General features: G+C 35.2%; 4 protein-coding genes, 1 long non-coding RNA gene and 2 pseudogenes across 6 annotated transcripts; 4 read left to right on the top strand and 3 right to left on the bottom strand.

The window, feature by feature from the left end:
• Window positions 1-93: 93 nt before the first annotated feature.
• On the top strand, window positions 94-879 carry LOC130504967 (60S ribosomal protein L18a-like protein). Its single transcript, XM_056999573.1, has 3 exons — window positions 94-293; window positions 438-555; window positions 650-879. Exons 1-3 carry the CDS (start codon window positions 109-111, stop codon window positions 707-709), a joined length of 363 nt encoding a protein of 120 aa, XP_056855553.1. The 5' UTR covers window positions 94-108; the 3' UTR covers window positions 710-879.
• Window positions 880-2,415: 1,536 nt separating this feature from the next.
• On the top strand, window positions 2,416-5,019 carry LOC130504963 (cytochrome P450 72C1-like; annotated as a pseudogene).
• A 1,236-nt stretch (window positions 5,020-6,255) lies between these two features.
• On the bottom strand, window positions 6,256-7,459 carry LOC130504964 (uncharacterized). The gene is made up of 4 exons (XM_056999571.1): window positions 7,206-7,459; window positions 6,873-6,995; window positions 6,642-6,764; window positions 6,256-6,565 (listed from the first exon to the last, which is right to left on the bottom strand). The coding sequence occupies exons 1-4, from the start codon at window positions 7,237-7,239 to the stop codon at window positions 6,501-6,503; spliced, it is 345 nt and encodes a 114-aa protein (XP_056855551.1). The 5' UTR covers window positions 7,240-7,459; the 3' UTR covers window positions 6,256-6,500.
• Window positions 7,460-9,060: 1,601 nt separating this feature from the next.
• On the bottom strand, window positions 9,061-11,526 carry LOC108821287 (uncharacterized). Of its 2 annotated transcripts, XR_008941508.1 has the most exons (6): window positions 11,143-11,526; window positions 10,603-10,867; window positions 10,420-10,525; window positions 10,277-10,338; window positions 9,961-10,197; window positions 9,061-9,870 (listed from the first exon to the last, which is right to left on the bottom strand). It is a non-coding gene; the product is annotated as an uncharacterized LOC108821287 (long non-coding RNA). The 2 variants fall into 2 exon arrangements; XR_001944522.2 differs by having other exon boundaries at window positions 9,063-10,197; window positions 11,143-11,524.
• Window positions 11,527-12,050: 524 nt separating this feature from the next.
• On the bottom strand, window positions 12,051-12,699 carry LOC130504962 (precursor of CEP13-like). Its single transcript, XM_056999570.1, has one exon. The coding sequence runs from the start codon at window positions 12,504-12,506 to the stop codon at window positions 12,234-12,236; it is 273 nt and encodes a 90-aa protein (XP_056855550.1). The 5' UTR covers window positions 12,507-12,699; the 3' UTR covers window positions 12,051-12,233.
• Window positions 12,700-14,828: 2,129 nt separating this feature from the next.
• Window positions 14,829-16,484, top strand: LOC130504966 (ras-related protein RABA1b-like). The gene is made up of 2 exons (XM_056999572.1): window positions 14,829-15,158; window positions 15,941-16,484. The coding sequence occupies exons 1-2, from the start codon at window positions 14,938-14,940 to the stop codon at window positions 16,368-16,370; spliced, it is 651 nt and encodes a 216-aa protein (XP_056855552.1). The 5' UTR covers window positions 14,829-14,937; the 3' UTR covers window positions 16,371-16,484.
• Window positions 16,485-16,633: 149 nt separating this feature from the next.
• Window positions 16,634-18,239, top strand: LOC130504965 (EP1-like glycoprotein 4; annotated as a pseudogene).
• Window positions 18,240-18,550: the final 311 nt, after the last annotated feature.

Below are 18,550 nucleotides of genomic sequence, written 5' to 3'. Positions count from 1 at the left end.
GTATGTTCAACTATTTGAGATTTTAAAGTTTTTCGGAGCTTTAGGTTCTAGCAGTGGTTAATTGTTTTGGTTTTGTGTTATATAGTCTGTAAAGTACGTTGTTGTGTCATGTCTCATTCTTGTTCAAGTCTAAAGCAAAAGCAAGAGGAGGAATCGATGCATCTTCATCATTTCTTATTATTTAATATATCTGGTTATTCTCTGTTTTCAGTATATGGTATTGCTGAAGGAAGACCTGTGCATGTGCGACAACGCCGCCTTCCTTGCTGTGGAATTGGTCTTGGATGGTTCCTGTAAGTTCCTCTTTGTTTTAATCTCTCAACTTTCTCTTGCACACTATCTACACTTGGTTTTCAACAATGCCCCAGTGACAGAAATCCATACCAAGATCTTGCTTGTTAGTTATCTCATAGAGTTTGTGTTTGATCTTGTTGAAGGTTCATAGTTGGGTTTTTCCTTGGAGCAATCCCTTGGTACGTCGGGATGTTCATCATGATAGTTGGAAGGAGGATTGACCACAGGGAGAAGCCAGGATACATTGCTTGCACCATCGCTGTAAGTTATTCAATACTATATCTCTTGTCTTTCATGTTTGTCCTTTTGATTGCGTTGGACCTTGATCATAATGATGTGTAAAAAACACTTTCAGGCTATTCTTGCAACGATTGCTGTGGTTCTTGGTGTAACTAAAGGAGCAGAAGACTGGTGATCATTTCAATCTGTTGTGGTCAAGTCAGAACGTTTGTATAGGTGTCGACAAACATTTCGTTTTGTATTATTATATGTTCGTGGTGCTTGGAAAAAAAAAGGATGTAAACTTAACAAAAGATTCGAGTTATTTTATCTGCAAGAAAAATAAGATTAAAGATGGTTTGTTTATTGTTTCTTGGCCAATAGCTTCTGGTTCACTGAGTCTATAAACATATTGAAACCATTGTGCGTTCTATTCGGTTTAGGTCTGAAAAGCAACTCCTTCACTTGTACAAATGTGTCTCTGCTTTTGTGCACTTGCCCTTGGTTGTGATAGTTCAACTCTTTCAATAGCTTCCATCAATATATCTAAACCACGCTTCAAGTGGTTTTGGATCCTCTCGTTTGCTGAAAGCTCTTGTGGGAATAATACTTTCCAATCATAACACCATTTATGGATCTCTTCAAACTGAGGTTTAGAACACAACCAATGGTACAGTACAACACATCCGGCCACTTGGGGAAGAAGAACCTCTCCATCAAATCAGCCATTATATGTATTGGTACCGGCATTGCAGATCCCCACTTCATAACACAACTGCACTGGTGTATATTATGGTTTGCTGGGTTTATCTAAAACTCTTGCAAGGCCCGCTGAAGTTTGGGAATTATGTAACGTCGCATAAGAGATGGATCACTGACTTTGACCAAGTATTGGCAACCAAGGGTGCACCCAAACATGGATGGTAACAAGTTCCCTTCGTGGGTCCCAAGACTCAACATCAGTTGACAGTTTAGGCAGTGTCCAAAATCGTATCTAGATTCTAGACGGATGAAGGCAGTAAACGTTTGCCCTTTTTAGTACATTTATCTAATTTCAAATCTTCTTTCTTCTAAAAAGTCAAAAAAAAAAAAAAAAAATTGGTTCACACAGCAAATTACTAATTAGTATAAAGGCAATAATTTTTAGGAATAATTTATTTTCTCTAACCAACTTTTGTTTTTTTTGCAATAAGTATATACCTCCTCACTATGTCTTAAAAGAAGAGTTGCTATATTCGGTATGAACCGAACAAAACAACTTTTATTCTGTACAAACGACACAGATTTGGAGGTTTGGACTACATAACACAAAGAAAGGGACGTCCCACCTTTTTAAATGTTATAACAATGGAGCCGACTGTGACTCGACTTTTAGGTTATTTATTCATAAACGTTGTTACAATATTGAATTTAATGACTAAACTTGTATCCACAATAAAGAAATATGTGCAGCATAATCGCACGCATTGGTTGAGCCATGCAATTTAGTAAATGATAATGAACCTTGTCTACGTTTCTTAAAAGAGTAGATTGCTATTCATCGTCTCCAACGAACAAAGCCGCCTGGTTACATACTTTTTGTCTGCGACTAAATTACCTTTATCCAGCAAATATTATTTAATTTCAAAATACCTACCTAAATCATCACTCATGAAAATCAAAGGAATAAAAATAATAAAATATTAATTTTAGGTGACAATTGCGTGAGAACTCTCCTTTCTCTAACATAGGTAATTACGCCAAAAACAGATGCAAACAAAAAGGAAATAAAGTGGAACCTAGAAAAGTATTCACTGAGTATATATCAAAAATGAAAATAATAAAAAATTAAAACTACACTAAATACTCATACAATAAAAGCCACATGCATGTAGCGTAAGGAAGACAAAATTTAATTGTTGGAAACACCAAAGAGCTTGTTGTTATAAATTTATTGCCATTCATCGAATTATTATTTTTTTTTTTGAACTTAGCCATTCATTCATCGAATTATTACACATATCTTCTCTCTATATATACATATATACAGCTACCTCCATGGCTCCATCATATGTAGTCAACTGATGAGACTAAGCATCATCATTATAGTCTTGTCTCGTTTCTTTTCTCTCTTTCTCTCTTCTTCATAGATCAGGAACAAAAAGATAAAGATGATGGAGATAACTGCAGTAAGAAAAGTGTTCTTGATGGGGTTCTTGATCTTGATACTGAACTGGGTATGGAGAGTTGTGAATTGGGTTTGGTTTAGGCCAAAGAGGCTGGAGAAGTATCTGAAGAAACAAGGATTTTCTGGGAACTCTTACAGATTTTTGATGGGAGACATGAGAGAGAGTAACCAGATGGATCAAGTTGCTCACTCTCTTCCTCTCCCCCTCACCGCCGATTTTGTCCCTCGAATGATGCCTTTTCTCCATCACACTGTTCTTAATTATGGTATGTTCAAGTTTTATATGTTTTTTATATATATAGTACTTGAAGAAAATATGAATCTAACTAAATAAGAACCACCTAAACTTGGTCTAGTGTTAGATTCATAAGAAAAATATTTATTCGTTTGGTTAGGAGTTTCTCATCTTGGGTTCCTATTATTTTTAAGGTATGAACAGAGAGGGACTCAGAGCAAGGGTTACAAGAATTAACTGTGTATACATATTATAATGTTTTTATTTGTCTAATTGCATTAACTAAGATCTAAATCTGATATATTTCCTACTTATAATCAAAATCTAGTTCGCGTATGATAATAATAACACTCTTTAGAGGATCATATCAAATTACCTTAACCAACCCATATACTTGTATTGTTTTGTTTCAAATATAGAAGCTAAATTAAGAAATGAAAATAATCCAAATATATATTTTCTGTCTGATAGGGAAGAAGTGTTTCACATGGCGCGGACCGTACCCGAACGTGATAGTAATGGATCCAGAGACACTACGAGAGATAATGTCGAGACATGAACTCTTTCCAAAACCAAAGATTGGGTTTCATGTTTTCCTCAGTGGTCTTCTCAATCACGAAGGTCCTACTTGGTCAAAGCATCGAAGCATTCTTAATCCTGCTTTCCGAATCGACAATTTGAAGGTATTTTTCTTTAATTTGGTAAAATGATGTGATGAATGAATATGACTAAGCCAGGGTTTAAACTTTAAAGAGTTTTCTTACAACAGATAATTAGAGAATATCCCAACAGAGTACACAGTATTATGTACTGCGCATTTTGACTCCAGTAACTATCTTTCAAAAATAATCAGTTTTTTTTTTTTTTAACTCTGACACTAAGTGAACTTCATGGACGTCATTTTCGTCTCATTCTGTGATTTTCATCAAATTCATTCTCTTTTCCACCTTTTCCGAAAAGAATGAGTAACGTCTTTACTTGTTTTGCTCGTAGCTGAGAGTTTTGATCACTTAAACAACAATAAATATATTTTAAAAGATCAAATTAGTATTTTTGGTTCCAAGATAAAACAAAAAATAACTAAAAGGGTATTTATAGGAAAAAGAATAAACAGAGAACAAGTCCGCAAAGAACTAGAAGCCAACACCAATTATTAAAGTCTTAAAGGAAAGAAGAGAACATGCCAAAAAGGTTAAATCATACTATTTGAAATTAAGAATGTCCGACACATCATCTTTTTGTTAGGCCATCATTTCATTGCTTTCAATGAATAAATGGTGATATTGATATATCAAAAAAAAAAACATTTTTGTAAAATTTTGTATGAGACTGGTTTTAGTGTTTTTAACTGAAATCATATTTCATATTTTTCATGTTTTCAAAATGGACAGAGCATACTTCCAGCATTCAATTCGAGTTGCAAAGAGATGTTAGAAGAATGGGAGAAGCTATCTTCAGCAAAAGTAACAGTAGAACTTGATGCGTGGACTTACTGTCATGACTTAGCAAGAAACATGCTTGCTCGTGCTTCTTTTGGTGACTCCTATAAAGATGGCATCAAAATCTTCGGAATCCACCAAGAACAGATCGATCTTGGTCTCCAAGCTATTCGTTCCGTCTACATTCCTGGATCAAGGTACGTCAAATTTGATTTTTAATATATTTTGATGATATTTTAGATTAAGGTCCGTTCTCCATCTTCTTCCTTTTTCAAAAAAAAAAAACTATATAATTTGATGATTCAACCCTTTTTGATATTTGCAATTTACAGATATTTGCCAACAAAGTTCAACAAGAGGTTGAGAGAAACTGAAAAAGACATGAGGGCTATGTTTAAAGCTATGATTGAGACAAAAGAGGAGATAAAAAGAGTAAGTACAAACAAAAATAGCGACTTGTTGTGCTCCATGTTGGCTTCAAATACAAAACAAGTACAAGAACAAGGACCAGATTCAGGGCTGAGTCTTGACGATCTGATTGATGATTGTAAGGCTTTCTATTTAGCTGGTCAAAACGTGACTGCTTCGTTGTTTATTTGGACACTTGTTGCTTTAAGCCAACACCAAGAATGGCAAAAGAAAGCAAGAGACGAGATCTCTCAGGTGTTTGGTAACAACGAGCCAGATTTCGAAGGGCTAAGCCACCTTAAAGTTGTAAGTAGACATTTTCAAAAACTAACGGACAACCATTAAAAGGGTTATTTATAACTTTTGTTTTCTTTTGATTTGGGCCATTAGGTATCAATGATCCTCCATGAAGTTCTAAGATTCTACTCACCAGCTTACTTCACATGTCGAATAACTAAACAAGAAGTGAAGCTAGAGAGATTCTCGTTACCCGAAGGAGTTGTGATCACAATACCAATGATCTTGGTGCACCATGATCCTGATCTTTGGGGAGACGATGTAAAACAGTTTAAGCCCGAGAGATTCGTTAATGGAGTTGCAAGCGCAACCAAAGGAAGACTCTCTTTCTTGCCGTTTGGCTCGGGACCTAGGACTTGTATTGGCCAAAACTTTTCGATGTTGCAAGCTAAGCTCTTTGTGGCAACGGTTCTTCAGAGGTTTCGTGTAGAGCTCTCTCCATCGTATACACATGCTCCTTTCCCAGCTGCAACCACATTCCCACAACATGGAGCTCATTTGATCATTCGAAAAGTTTAGAGGAGGTAGAAGAATAATGTTCTCTAGATATCATTGGGGTGCTTTTGTATATAAGAAGCAGATCCAAATCTAAATATTACAAAGTAAGCTGTTTTTATTACTCCTTTTATGACATGCAGTAAAAATATTTGTGTGTATTAACAAACAAGAGTGATGCATTTAATTTCTTTTGTCAAACATTATGTGAAGCCTGCTAATCAGCTAATCAATCCTTTCAAGAATAAACAAAGTATGAGATACTTTAGCATGGAGTTCTTTTGATTTTGAGACACTCACAGTTAAATATTAATACATTTATATATTTACAGATATTATTTGGTTGAGTTGAGAATCCTATAGCTCCGGCTAGAGAAACTACATTTCAGTTTACAGTTAGCCGGACATGGTTACTCCTGGTTCATTGTTCAACGTCTTTGGCTCACCCACAAAGCTTTTGGATTCAAGTGTAATGTGTCACTTTTGAGGTAATTGCTAGTCAGGTCAATCATGAAACTATTTGTTATTATGTTATCTTCGTTTAACTGAATAATTTGTCTCAAGTCAGTGCAGATTTTAATTAGTGCAAAATTTATTAGTTTTCCATATCGAATTACTCGCATTAAAAAAAAGAGGAGCTGGCGAATATAGATAGACAAGATAGAGAAGTATGTAAATCACAATTATTGTTAAGATGATGGTAATTAAAGAGACTCATACTATTTTATTAATCAAAGCTGCTTCTTTATATGTAAAAAAAAAAGAAGAATTCTATGGAAGTTTGTAATATCATCCATGTCACTCCTCACATACGCATTGTCTAGCAGCAAACGACAAATCCAAGCAAAGATAACCATATAACTATGCTAAAACACACATGATTCGTGATTCCTTGGACGACAAACAATCATACACAAACGAGCTTGCCTCCTATCTTCTTCTTAATTTATTTGGTTCTGATCAAGTTTGAAGGATCCCTTAGAACATATTTAGGCAATTCATACTTGGAACCTGCAAAAGTTAACGCCTCAACTACTAAACCAATAACCTTTTATAGAATATATATATTTATTTTATTTTATTTTACCTTTCTCATCGTAACAAATGGTGAGGTCATTGTTGTGAGCAATCACACCAGCACTCTCGATTATGGTTTGAGCGAGAGATAAATCCTCTTCTTCTGCTGCAGCTCTTAACGCATCCCAGACCTCTGTTTACATACAACACAAAGTTGTGAACACTTTGCCCAAATGGAGAGAGTAGATACATCTATGATGAATGTGTTTTTATTTCAGGTTTAGATAATGTTGATCATCACCTTTCTTGCCTCCATAGTGAGGAGCTGTGTCCCAAAACTCCTCTCGCATCTGTGTGAGCTCAGCTCTTGATATTGGCTGAGGATGTTTCCATGATTTTGGTCTTCGAATCTTTTCCTTTCTCCCTACAAACATACACAAAATCACATCACATCACACACCACACCACATACATGCTCCTATATATATGTGGTGCCCTAAAACGTTGAAAACGGACGCCTAGAAACTAAGAACAATCAAAAAGAAGATGTGTGTGCATATGATAATCTTACTATCATTTTGATCCGATTCATATATTTATTAAACTTTAGAAAGAAGAGAGAGTGAGGTTGTACCTTCTGCCTTGGCTGTTGAACTAGAACAACCCATTTGTCTTCCTTTGATAACCAACAACGAACGGAGAAAGAGAGAAAGAGAGAAAGACAAAGCTTTAAAGATTTGTAGACAGGTGTAGAAGAGAACGAGAGATATTTTAATTTGTACAGATAAGAGACAATGGTTTGCGTTATCTCGTGAGATCACAAGGTTGCTCTATTTCTTCTTTTTCAATACATAATGTTTGGTCTGTTCAAAGTGGGAAACTCGTGAGCCACAAATGTGTGGTAGTTTGGAATTTCATCATCTACCTAATTATGGTTAAAGATAAGATCATACCTTTTTTACTACAATATCTTATAGAATATTTTATACTATATATAACTCATATGTACTAATACCTATATGTAAAGCATATATTGTAGAGAATGTTTCTAGATATCCTTCTTACTCTGTTGTTCTATATATATCCTTTTAATCAAATCCAAAAAAGTTACTTTTTATTATTATGTACCATTACAAAAAAAAATTGTAGTTTTACGTTAAAGAAAATAAAAACATCTACTCAGAATTTGATTTTTTCCCCTCTTTTCTGGTATTTAAATCTAAACCTGGGGACGAACAGAGTTGTTTTGAAATGTTAAGAAAATACCTGGGGTCATTTTTTCACGTACACATTGGGTTGTCCCTTATTTATGAATGAGCACAGCGTGTCGTTTCAAAATGAGAACTAAAATAATACAAGTCGAACAACATGCTGTTTTCAATAGCGACGAGTTGCACACCGTTTTTGTATTTTTTGGGCTTTTGGTTGGCATTTCCACCGACATGCAGTTTCACCCTCTTACTTACACTAATGTCTGAATTAGTGCTGTGTATATGACCAAGCCATGATTTAAAAAAATTAGGGTTATCTTAATTAACCTACGGTGTGAATTAATATACAATGTCAGCTCATCCTTAACCACTTAAAAACTATGACCATGGCAATGGCATATATATATATCCCCTACAAAACAACCCAAATAAGATTCCAAACAATGGTTCCGTTTAGATGTACGTATATGTGCGAATATGCACCAACCAAGCTGTGTGTAGTCATGTCAAATCAAGCTGGCCGATGTCGTAGTTTACTATACCATGTAAAGTGAAGTGAACTTCAATTGATACATCACTATCAAAGAAACTGAAGTAAAACTAATGAGTTTTCTTCTAAGTAATAGTGTAATACGAACCACTAATGTTATTAAAGTTACATTGGTACGATTCACATGCTGATAATGAAATTAACGTGGTTTACAAGTTTCAAAACAAATCTAGAATATTGCAAATTTACCAACATTTATAGACTGTGATAATGACCCAACTGAACGATTTAAAGTCGACTTTGGGTTTTGAAGTAAAACACAAATTATAAAACGTCTCTTCGACAGATTTAGAACCACGTTTAACTCAACATTGATATAACATTTGCGTGCCATATAATCTAAACTGATACCTAATAGTTTTGTTTTATGTAAGACACTCGGATTTAGATGGTTTGTATATACACATCTATAAGTACTCGAGGATATATAATGTGTAATAAGCGGCTCCATCTTACTAGTTGGTTAGTTAATTAAACTTATTAAGAAAATACAAAATATGAAAGTGAGAGAAGAAGCTTCATGACAAAAGGTTAGTCCTTAGAAAGTATGATCCGGAGATGAGCAATAATGGTGTTCCTTATATTATTGCATGTCCATTTTCATTTTCCCTTTTTTTTCTTCCCTTTTGTTTTGAACTTTGAAACTTTTTATAGAAGAAATAAGCGTTAAAAAGATAGAGGAAGACGTTACGTATAAACATAATTATTAATAGACTAGGTAGAAACCCGCGCTACGCCGCGGGAGATTTTTGTATAAAATTTTCATAAATATTATATTTCATAGATATATTTTCAAATTTTGATATTAAAAGAAAATTTGATTAAAATGAGATATCAAAAGACGATTGGTGCTAAATTTCAACATTGAGTGAAATTTCAATTTTATTTTTTTATTTTTGATCATCTTTTGTATGTTTTTAGTTTAACGATATTTCTGAGAAATTGAGAAATTTTGTTTGTAGTGGATAGTTTGTGTTTTTTTTTGGTAGTGGAAAGTTTGGTCTCATTTATTCTTGTGTTAAAACTTAATTATTTGCAAGAATGTATTGTAAATATATGTTACTTTGAAAATGTAGTGAAGTTATAACCATATATGGTACTGGTCAGGAATGTATACTATGAAAAAAAGAGGATTCACATAATAATTTTGAACAAAGTCAATGATTCATGTACTTATGACTTAACAGATGGGTTGTTCCCTTTATGATTGAATAGATTGTTATCCTGCAACTTTAATGAGCTTCCTCTTGTTTCCGTTATTTTTATTGAAATATTTTCAAGTTGATAATTGATATTTGTTTAAATTTAAAGTTATTAACATTTGAAGATTTATTTTTGTGTGTCCAAGATCCAATGCAACATATAAAATAAGATAAAAAGTACATGGCTATGTATCATGTCTCTTTGAAAATCAACAACTGTTTTAAAAAATGACATGGATGTGGGTTTTAATTTTAAAGAGATCACTGAGATTAGAGCAGTGATTGTCGAGCTGCTCTTCCTACATAAATTCTTTTCCATAAAAGATTTCCTTGCATCTTTGTTGTGGAAACAATTTTTTAATCAATTATAAACTTCTATCTAAAAGCTTATGATACACTCGAGTCACATTAGATTTAGGTTCATACCTGAAAAGAAAGAATTATGAAGTAGGCTTCTTGGGTTTGTTAGGGTCAACGTTCTTGTTCCTCTCATTCTTGGTCTCTTTCTTTTTCTGCAAGAGACATGATTATGATCCTGTTATGTTTATGGAGTTTCATGGCTCCTCTTCTTCTTCTTTTCTTCTTTTTTTTGATTCATGGCCCCTTCGTTCTTTTGTATTCCTCCATTGCTTCCAAGTATGGCTTCTTGTTCTTCTTTACCACCTGTTAAAATACCTCAGTTCATTCACTCTTAAGTTTTTAAATAGCTGTTGATGCAAGCATATATACAACAAAAATAGACCTCTTCATATGGTGTTTTATGTTCTTCTGGCAACTTCTTCCAGTCTTCTCCATCTTTGCGACCTATTGACCAATCTTCGTTATGTTCAACATTTTTTTTAAAAAAGGTGGATCTTGAGAGTGAATTGAAGTACTTAAATTTACCTCCAGGACATTCTTGTTCTCTTCACGGAAAGCAGCTCTCCTCTCGTTAGCATAAAACATGAAGGCAGATATAGGATGCTTTGGCTTGAGAGGATCCTTATGCTTCCTGCAAAAATAGCTCTGTTAAGTTTAACCATTAATAATCTCTTGATTTAGTCATCTGAAGGCAATCTGTAGTTTTACTTGCTCTTCTTCTTATTGTCTTGTTCAGCTTCCTACACAAGCTGGAGAATCAAGTAAATCAATTGCAATTTTCAGCTTATGCTCATCGTTTAGAAGCTCCATGGCCTCTCTCTCATGTTTTTCCTTAGCAATGACCTGGAGGTAAACTTCCTTCTCAAGATGTTACTTCTCCTCGTAAGGTTTCCTATCTTCCGCACTAAGACTTAGGGTTTTGCGTCTTGACTTCATTCCATTGTTCTTTACACCACATAATCTCGGGAAAAATCTGAAAGAGCAACATAAAATTGTCTTGAATTAATAAACCATTACACGAATCAGTGATCATAACATCCTCAACAACAACCATATCATACACACAAAGATAACCAACCATGAAATATGTTGTGATTGATGTTTATCTCTAACCTAAAGGAACGTTCTATTAGATATGTTCTATTTGATCTAAAATGTTCAGTCGTATCTGCAGAATCAAGATCTAACCAATTCCTAATCTAGTGATAAAGCCTAACCAAAAGTTTGATCTAGATCAAGAGATCTTACCATGTTGGTTTGAACTCCTTCATCTACTGAAGCTTCTTTAACTCCGTCTTGAGCTTCTCCAGCTCAGTGTATCTCGTCTCAAGCTCATCCTCCTCCTTCCTAAGAACTCATGTCCTTCTCCTTAATCAACTCCTCCGTATTATTCTTCTCCAACGTCGTCTGCATCTCCAACAAATCTTTCTCAAACGACTTTGATGATTTCTTTTTGGCGGAGACATGCTATGAGGAAGTCTATGCGATCTTATTCTTCTGCTTCACGGCTCTCTGTTGCTATTCGTTGGAGCTGGATCTGCGTTGTGAAAAGTTGAAGCGCACAAAAGAAACGGAGATTCCGATGTTTAGAGATTGTGAATGGAGTGGAATGACGTGGAGACACAAAATGTTTTCATTGGTTTTTCAACTTTTTCATTTAATGACATGTCAATCTCTCAAGTATTTAAAAATCTGATGTGTCAACTGCCGGAGAGAACCTAGCGTTATTACTGTGTGGATTATTGTCAATTCATCAACTTTTGCTCTACAAAAGTGCCAAAGCGGAGCTTTTGAATTATTATTTTTTGAGCTGTTTTTGAATTATTGTTCACTTATATAGGCTTAGAACTATTTTCTTCCTTCCTGATGAATTTAATTTACGTACGCAACATATTTACACTATCCCAATTATTGTGGGCACCAAACCAATGTTCACGTACGTATCATGTTTATATTAATATGATCCAGAATAATTTTTTTTCTATACAAGTGCCAAAGCGAAGCTTTTAAATTGTTATTTACTTATAAAGTTATAGGCTTATAACTATTTGTTTTGAATCTATTTGAACGCGACAAGGAGCTGCATGTAGTTACATACATATTCCATAGCACATGTTAAAACAGATCTCAAAGTAAAGTGTAAAATAATGATTCTTTATCTTTATTACTTAATCACCGATCACACACACAAACACATCTATTTCAGTACTTGGTATTAGATCACATATGAAGACACACAGGCACAAACATTCTTCATAAGACGCCGTACGGTATGATATATGATAATATCATGAAATGAAAGCCAAAATAAATATATATAAAGTCGGCAATCAATGTGCCTAATGACCAACGCCGGGGCTAGGGACCGATCCTAGTTGGCGATGAATCTCCGACACCATATGCTTGTCCAAATAATCCTCCGGCTGAAAAGTGTGACCCTTGTCGCTTGGACCCGAAGGTGGCACATTACCCTTTGGTAAGGTACTAAGAAACAAACCCTCGCTTGCATTGTAAGGCATTAAAACCTTTCTAGCTTCACAATATTGCGAGACAAAGCCTACAACAAAAAGTAATAAGCAAAAAGTCAAAATAGAGACCCTTGGACAAGCCATTCCTATAGTTAACTTTGTAATAGTATGGATTAATTATTGGCGAAGCAAGGATGGCTTTATTTTTTGGAGTTTGTATAGTGTGTTTTGTGAATGGTAGAGTGGATCTATATATAGAGGGAGAAAATGGAGTAAATCTAGGTCAATGGTAATTTGGTTAGGTACATATGAACTAAATTGGTGATCGTTCTTATATATACAGAATACAGTGTTATGATTGTAATGGATGGATGATCAATTAATATATAATTATATATATTTATGTTCTGCTTTTATAACTCCAATTAAGAACAGCAAACCCATAAATATCTCAATCTGCATGCTTCTGATTGGTATATACAAAACAAAAAAAAAACCCGTAAATTTTAGCATTTTTGTATAATAATTCCGTATATAATTTACTATTATAAATAGCAAAACTGAGCTCCACATTGAGATGTAAAGTTCAAATTTGTTTAAATTTCAATACTATAAACATTAAGATATACATCAGTTATATACTTATCTTAGCAAGTTCCTGACTGAGAAAACGTGTTCCGTTAGAGACCAGAAAATTTGAGGGAGTGCTATTTTCTTCATATTCTTCATGTTCGTTGTCGAAAAGTTATTTTTATGGCTCATATTAGTGTGGCGAATTACTATTATGAGACTGCTTTTTATTTTTGAACTTTTGTGTGTCTGTAGCAAAATTTTATCCATGGGACACAATTATATGTTTAAAGTATTGGGCAACTTTTACTAGTACTTCTATAATTGATCTTGTGAAAACATAAACTTGGTTGAATAGATATTATATAGATTTTCATTATTTTGGTATATATTGAAATTTTGAATTATCAATAGCAATAAGAGGCCTAGGTTTAGGGTTCAGAAATTACTTTTGTTGTTCTGCAAGTAATGATGAACATTAGCGGGTAAAGTAAACAGTTCAGCAAAGTATATGTTCATACAACAAATGAGTAAATCAAGACTCTTGCTGCTAAAACAGAACATGGTATAAGTAGTATATATCCTGATCTATAAGACGGACACAAAATAAAAAGCTGAGGTTTTCTACCTTGGAGTTCATCGATTTTATGCTTAGTTATATATATAATAAACTCAATAGAATCCAATCGAGAGCAAACATGGAAGATTTCAAGAGCCTATTCAAACTCCACTAGTGCAAGATAAATGATCACAAGGCATAAAACATTAAGAAACAAAACTGAAAGGCGTAGGGGAAATATTGTAATTTATAAGCACTTTTTCAAAAAAAAAAAAGATTGTAATTTATGTGACACTATACCAATCTCTCACATCTTCTTGTTTTCTTTTATCGACTAATAAGAATGTTATTATATTCTCCATATGTTTCATAATAAGTGTTATTTTATACTTATGTACACAAATTAAAAAATCCTTTAATTTTGTATATTTTATATATAAAAACATCATTACTAATATATATACTCATATTTTAACCAATAGAAAAATAAAGTAGATAATAAAATTAAAAAAATATGCATTAAAATGTTAAAACGACTATTATGTTGCAACAAATTTTTTTTTCACAACAAACACTTAATATGAAACAAAGGGAGTATTAATTTTACTGTTGATATATGCAACATATAATCTAAAGTTGATTTGATTTCTTATTTCCAAGATTCCTTTATCAGTGACATGAGTTTCAAACATACATTAATCGTATAGTTTCTCATAGACATGCAGCTATTTACTTACTTTTTGGTTCAATTCAGTTAAAAAGTTTGATTCAGTTCAGTAACTAAAAAATCGATTTTTGGTTCAGTAACCAATTAAGTTCGATTTTCTAAAAGAATATTTTTTACCAAACAATATTAATTTTAACCAAAATTTTGAATTCAACTAAAATTCTAGTAGAAATAACCGAATTTAAACAAAACAAATCAAATTTTATTCAACTCAAACCGAAAACTAAAAACTGATAAAAAAAATTAAAACCAAAAATTGAACCAAACAAAACCAAATATCTTTTCTTCACCCTGGTAAGATTTTGACCGACATGAGATAACTGAATTCCAAACTAATCTGAACTAGCCGAAAATGTCATAAATTCTCAAAAAGAGACACACATGCACAACACTTGTATAAACGGTGTTTATGGCACTAAACCTTCCTTTACAGTGATTATTAACTACTATACGTCACATGGCCATTAAACGTCAAGGGTACATCCGTCAAAACCTAATCAAAATCCCCATACGTCACCTACGCGGCTGGAACAGATCAACGGACCAGATCTCCTCTTATAAATCACAGACCATCACCAACAGTCACGTTAAAACTCTTACCACCACTTTCGCGAGTTTCATTTCAAATCTCAGTTTACACCTTCACACACTCCTCTCTCTCTCTCTCTTCAGATCAATAGCTGGTGAGGAGGAGGAGAAGCAAGCAGCGGCGGAGATAAATGGCAGGGTACAGAGTGGAAGACGACTACGATTACCTCTTCAAAGTCGTCCTCATAGGCGATTCGGGTGTAGGGAAATCGAATCTGCTCTCCAGATTCACCAAAAACGAGTTCAATCTCGAGTCTAAATCCACCATTGGTGTCGAGTTCGCAACTCGTACCTTGAAAGTCGATGAAAAGGTCGTCAAGGCTCAGATTTGGGATACTGCTGGTCAAGAAAGGTTCCTTTTTTATTTTATTTTTTAAACTTTTGTCTCGTAGATCACTAGCTCAGATCTAGCTCATGAGCCTACATTTGAATTGAATCTATGAATCCAATCTGTGTTTACACTTTATTTGGTAACCTTTCTATAGAGATGGGTTGTGATCTTTCTCTTAGGTATAGAAGATGGTGTGACTATTCAAAGGTCTAGTTTTTAGCATTTTTGAGTAGTGAAGAGTCTCTCCGTTGACTTTTTTTGTACTCAAATGTTGTTCTTTTGACAACTGTTGACTTCATTTGACCACCCTTGAAGGATAGATTATGAAGTGGTATAGCTAATAATGTAAATGTAGATTAAATAATAACTAGTCTCTGTTTTTGACTCTCAGTACGACCATGATTTGCTTGAGTTGAATCTATGAACAGTAGCATGTGATTAATGATCAGTAGAACTCAAGCAAATCATAATAGTCGTACTGAGTCAAACACAGAGACTAGGTTTCAGTAACACAGGCTACTTTAGAAAAGCAAAGAACTTTGCTCTCTTTACTAGTTGGGTTGTCTCCCTCCACTGAAACTACTATTTGTTTCCACTGTCTTTCTTTGTAACTAGAGATTCAGTATGCACGTCTTTGATCTAGATTTGGCATTTGCCTCTGATTAAGATAGTGGAAGTTAAAAAAGCCTATAAGACCAATGATTGCGAGGAGGCCTATCCTTTTAACTATTATCACAGTTGCTTGGTTTATGACTGATTCTTCGGCACCATATTAAGAGACTCTGTTTGATTTTTGGTCATAGGTACCGTGCCATCACTAGTGCATACTACCGTGGAGCCGTTGGGGCGCTCCTAGTATACGATACTACCCGCCGTGCAACTTTCGAGAACGTTGACCGGTGGTTGAAGGAGCTCAAGAACCACACAGACCCTAACATCGTGGTGATGCTCGTCGGTAACAAATCCGACCTGCGCCATTTGCTAGCTGTCCCCACGGAAGATGGGAAATCGTATGCCGAGCAGGAATCGCTTTGCTTCATGGAAACATCTGCCCTTGAATCCACCAACGTCGAGAACGCCTTTGCAGAGGTTTTGACGCAGATTTACCGTATAACAAGCAAGAAGCAAATGGAAGCTGGTGAAGATGGGAATGGATCTGTTCCTAAAGGTGAGAAGATCGAGGTTAAAAACGATGTCTCTGCTCTGAAGAAACTCGGGTGCTGCTCAAATTGAAAGTCTTTTTTATTTTTGTAATCTGTTGAGTGAGAATTATAAGGTCCATTGTTTTGGTTCTCTTCTTGGTTTGTAATAATATTGACATCTATATGAGTTCTAGACTATTATACACTTTATAATGTTTATTTCAAGTATTGTTAGTCAACCAGCTCCAGACTACATCCGCAACAGAGACAGTGTTTGTTCCAGAGTAGTAATCTCAATCTTGTCTTGGATAGGAGACGTCAACGAGAAACTGATTCAATGTTGGTCCAAATGTCTTGGTAGAGAAATGAATCTGCAACATGTTTCCTGGCTTATCTACTTTATCAATCTGCCATTCTGCCTGCTATTTGACTTCGAGCCATTTGTATTATACTTAACGCATGGCAACCATTAAAGCCTAGCTATGACAATAAACACATGCACAACTTCGTAGAGCACGGCTTAAGAAACTACACAATTTGTCATAGAATATAAACACTTTGACTTGACCTAATTAATTAAGCCGGTTTGACTTCTTTAATTCATACTATTTATACTAAATCTTGTGGCATAAATACATATCCCATTTTATTCCCTATCTTTCTATCCAAAGACCTTGAAAACAAAAACAAAAAATGGCATTAGCATCACATATTCTTACTCTTCTTTCTCTCTTTCTTCTGATCACACTCGTCCAACCACAAGTTCCTCCATCAGAGCAACTCCAATTCCTAAACCGCGGCGACTTCGGAGACTCTGAAATAGAGTACGGCGCAAGCTACAGAGACGTAGGCGTCATCCGTAATCACTTCCGTCTATGTTTCTACAACACCACGCCAAATGCATACACACTCGCCATAGGTATGGGAACGGGAACTTCTGACTCCATCATCCGCTGGGTTTGGCAGGCTAACCCTCGAACACCAGTCCACGAAGAGGCTTCTCTTTCCTTCGGACCAGAGGGGAATCTTGTTCTGTCCCAGCCAGATGGTAGAGTCGTCTGGCAGACAAACACAGAAAACAAAGGCGTTATTGGCTTAACCATGAACGAGAACGGTAATCTTGTACTGTTTGACGATGGAGGATGGTCTGTGTGGCAGAGTTTTGATTTTCCGACAGATACACTCCTTGTTGGTCAGTCTCTCACACTTGATGGCCCTAACAAGCTTGTGAGCCGTGACAATGGGTCATATACTCTTACCTTAGAGCCTGACCGGCTCGTTCTAAGTCATTTAATCCCTAGGAGTAACAACAGAACCGTTGTTTATCACGTTATAGAAGGTCGGTTTATTCCAAGCACGACTCTTTACGCGGCAAAAGACCAAGGAACCGCGACTCAGTTGGGGCCTAGCCACGCCTGGTCTTAGGCCCGAGTTTCCGTACAAGCAGTTTCTCGCGAGGCCTAGGTTTAATGCCTCGCAAAGTTTCCTCAGGCTTGACGCTGATGGAAATCTTAGGATCTACACTTTTGATTTCAAGGTTAGTTTTCTTGCGTGGGAAGTAACGTTTGAGCTATTTAACCGCGGAGGCAACGAGTGTTTGTTACCGTCGAAATGCGGAGAGTTTGGGCTTTGTGAGGACAGTCAGTGTGTGGCTTGTCCGTCGGCTTTGGGCTTATTGGGCTGGAGTAAAGCTTGTCAGCCCAAGAAGGTGAAGAGTTGTGATCCAGAGACTTTTCGTTATTATAGACTTGGAGGTGTTGACCATTTCATGACCAAGTATAACGTTGGTCTTGCTGTTGGAGAGAGTAAGTGTCGTGGTTTGTGTACTGGGGACTGTAAATGTTTGGGGTATTTTTACGATAAGAGTAGGTTTAAGTGTTGGATTAGTTACGAGCTTGGGACTTTAGTCAAAGTGTCCGACTCTAAGAAAGTGGCTTATATCAAAACCCCTAATGTTTGATTTGTTTTGACATCGTTAACCTATGTCAATTGTCAATTAAGTGGGGACATATTCTTGTAAACCAAAGTTTAATGTTTGTTGTGAGAAAGAAGCTGTATCCATTGGTCACTAATTGAACTTAGAGTTGTTACACCCTCACCTATATTGGGTTGAACCTCATTAATTCATCAATTCATGTGAAATATTTTGAAGTACTTTCTAATTCATCATGGTACTTTAATTTGGATAGAGAAAGAAAAGATGTTAGCTTTTATCTTATTCATGGTGGTAAAGTCAACAACAAAGTCGTACCAAATCAAGATTGCGAGAAT

This window comes from Raphanus sativus, unplaced genomic scaffold, assembly GCF_000801105.2.
Source record: "Raphanus sativus cultivar WK10039 unplaced genomic scaffold, ASM80110v3 Scaffold1910, whole genome shotgun sequence".
NCBI lineage: Eukaryota > Viridiplantae > Streptophyta > Magnoliopsida > Brassicales > Brassicaceae > Raphanus > Raphanus sativus.
This window is presented reverse-complemented; position numbering and strand designations above follow the sequence as displayed.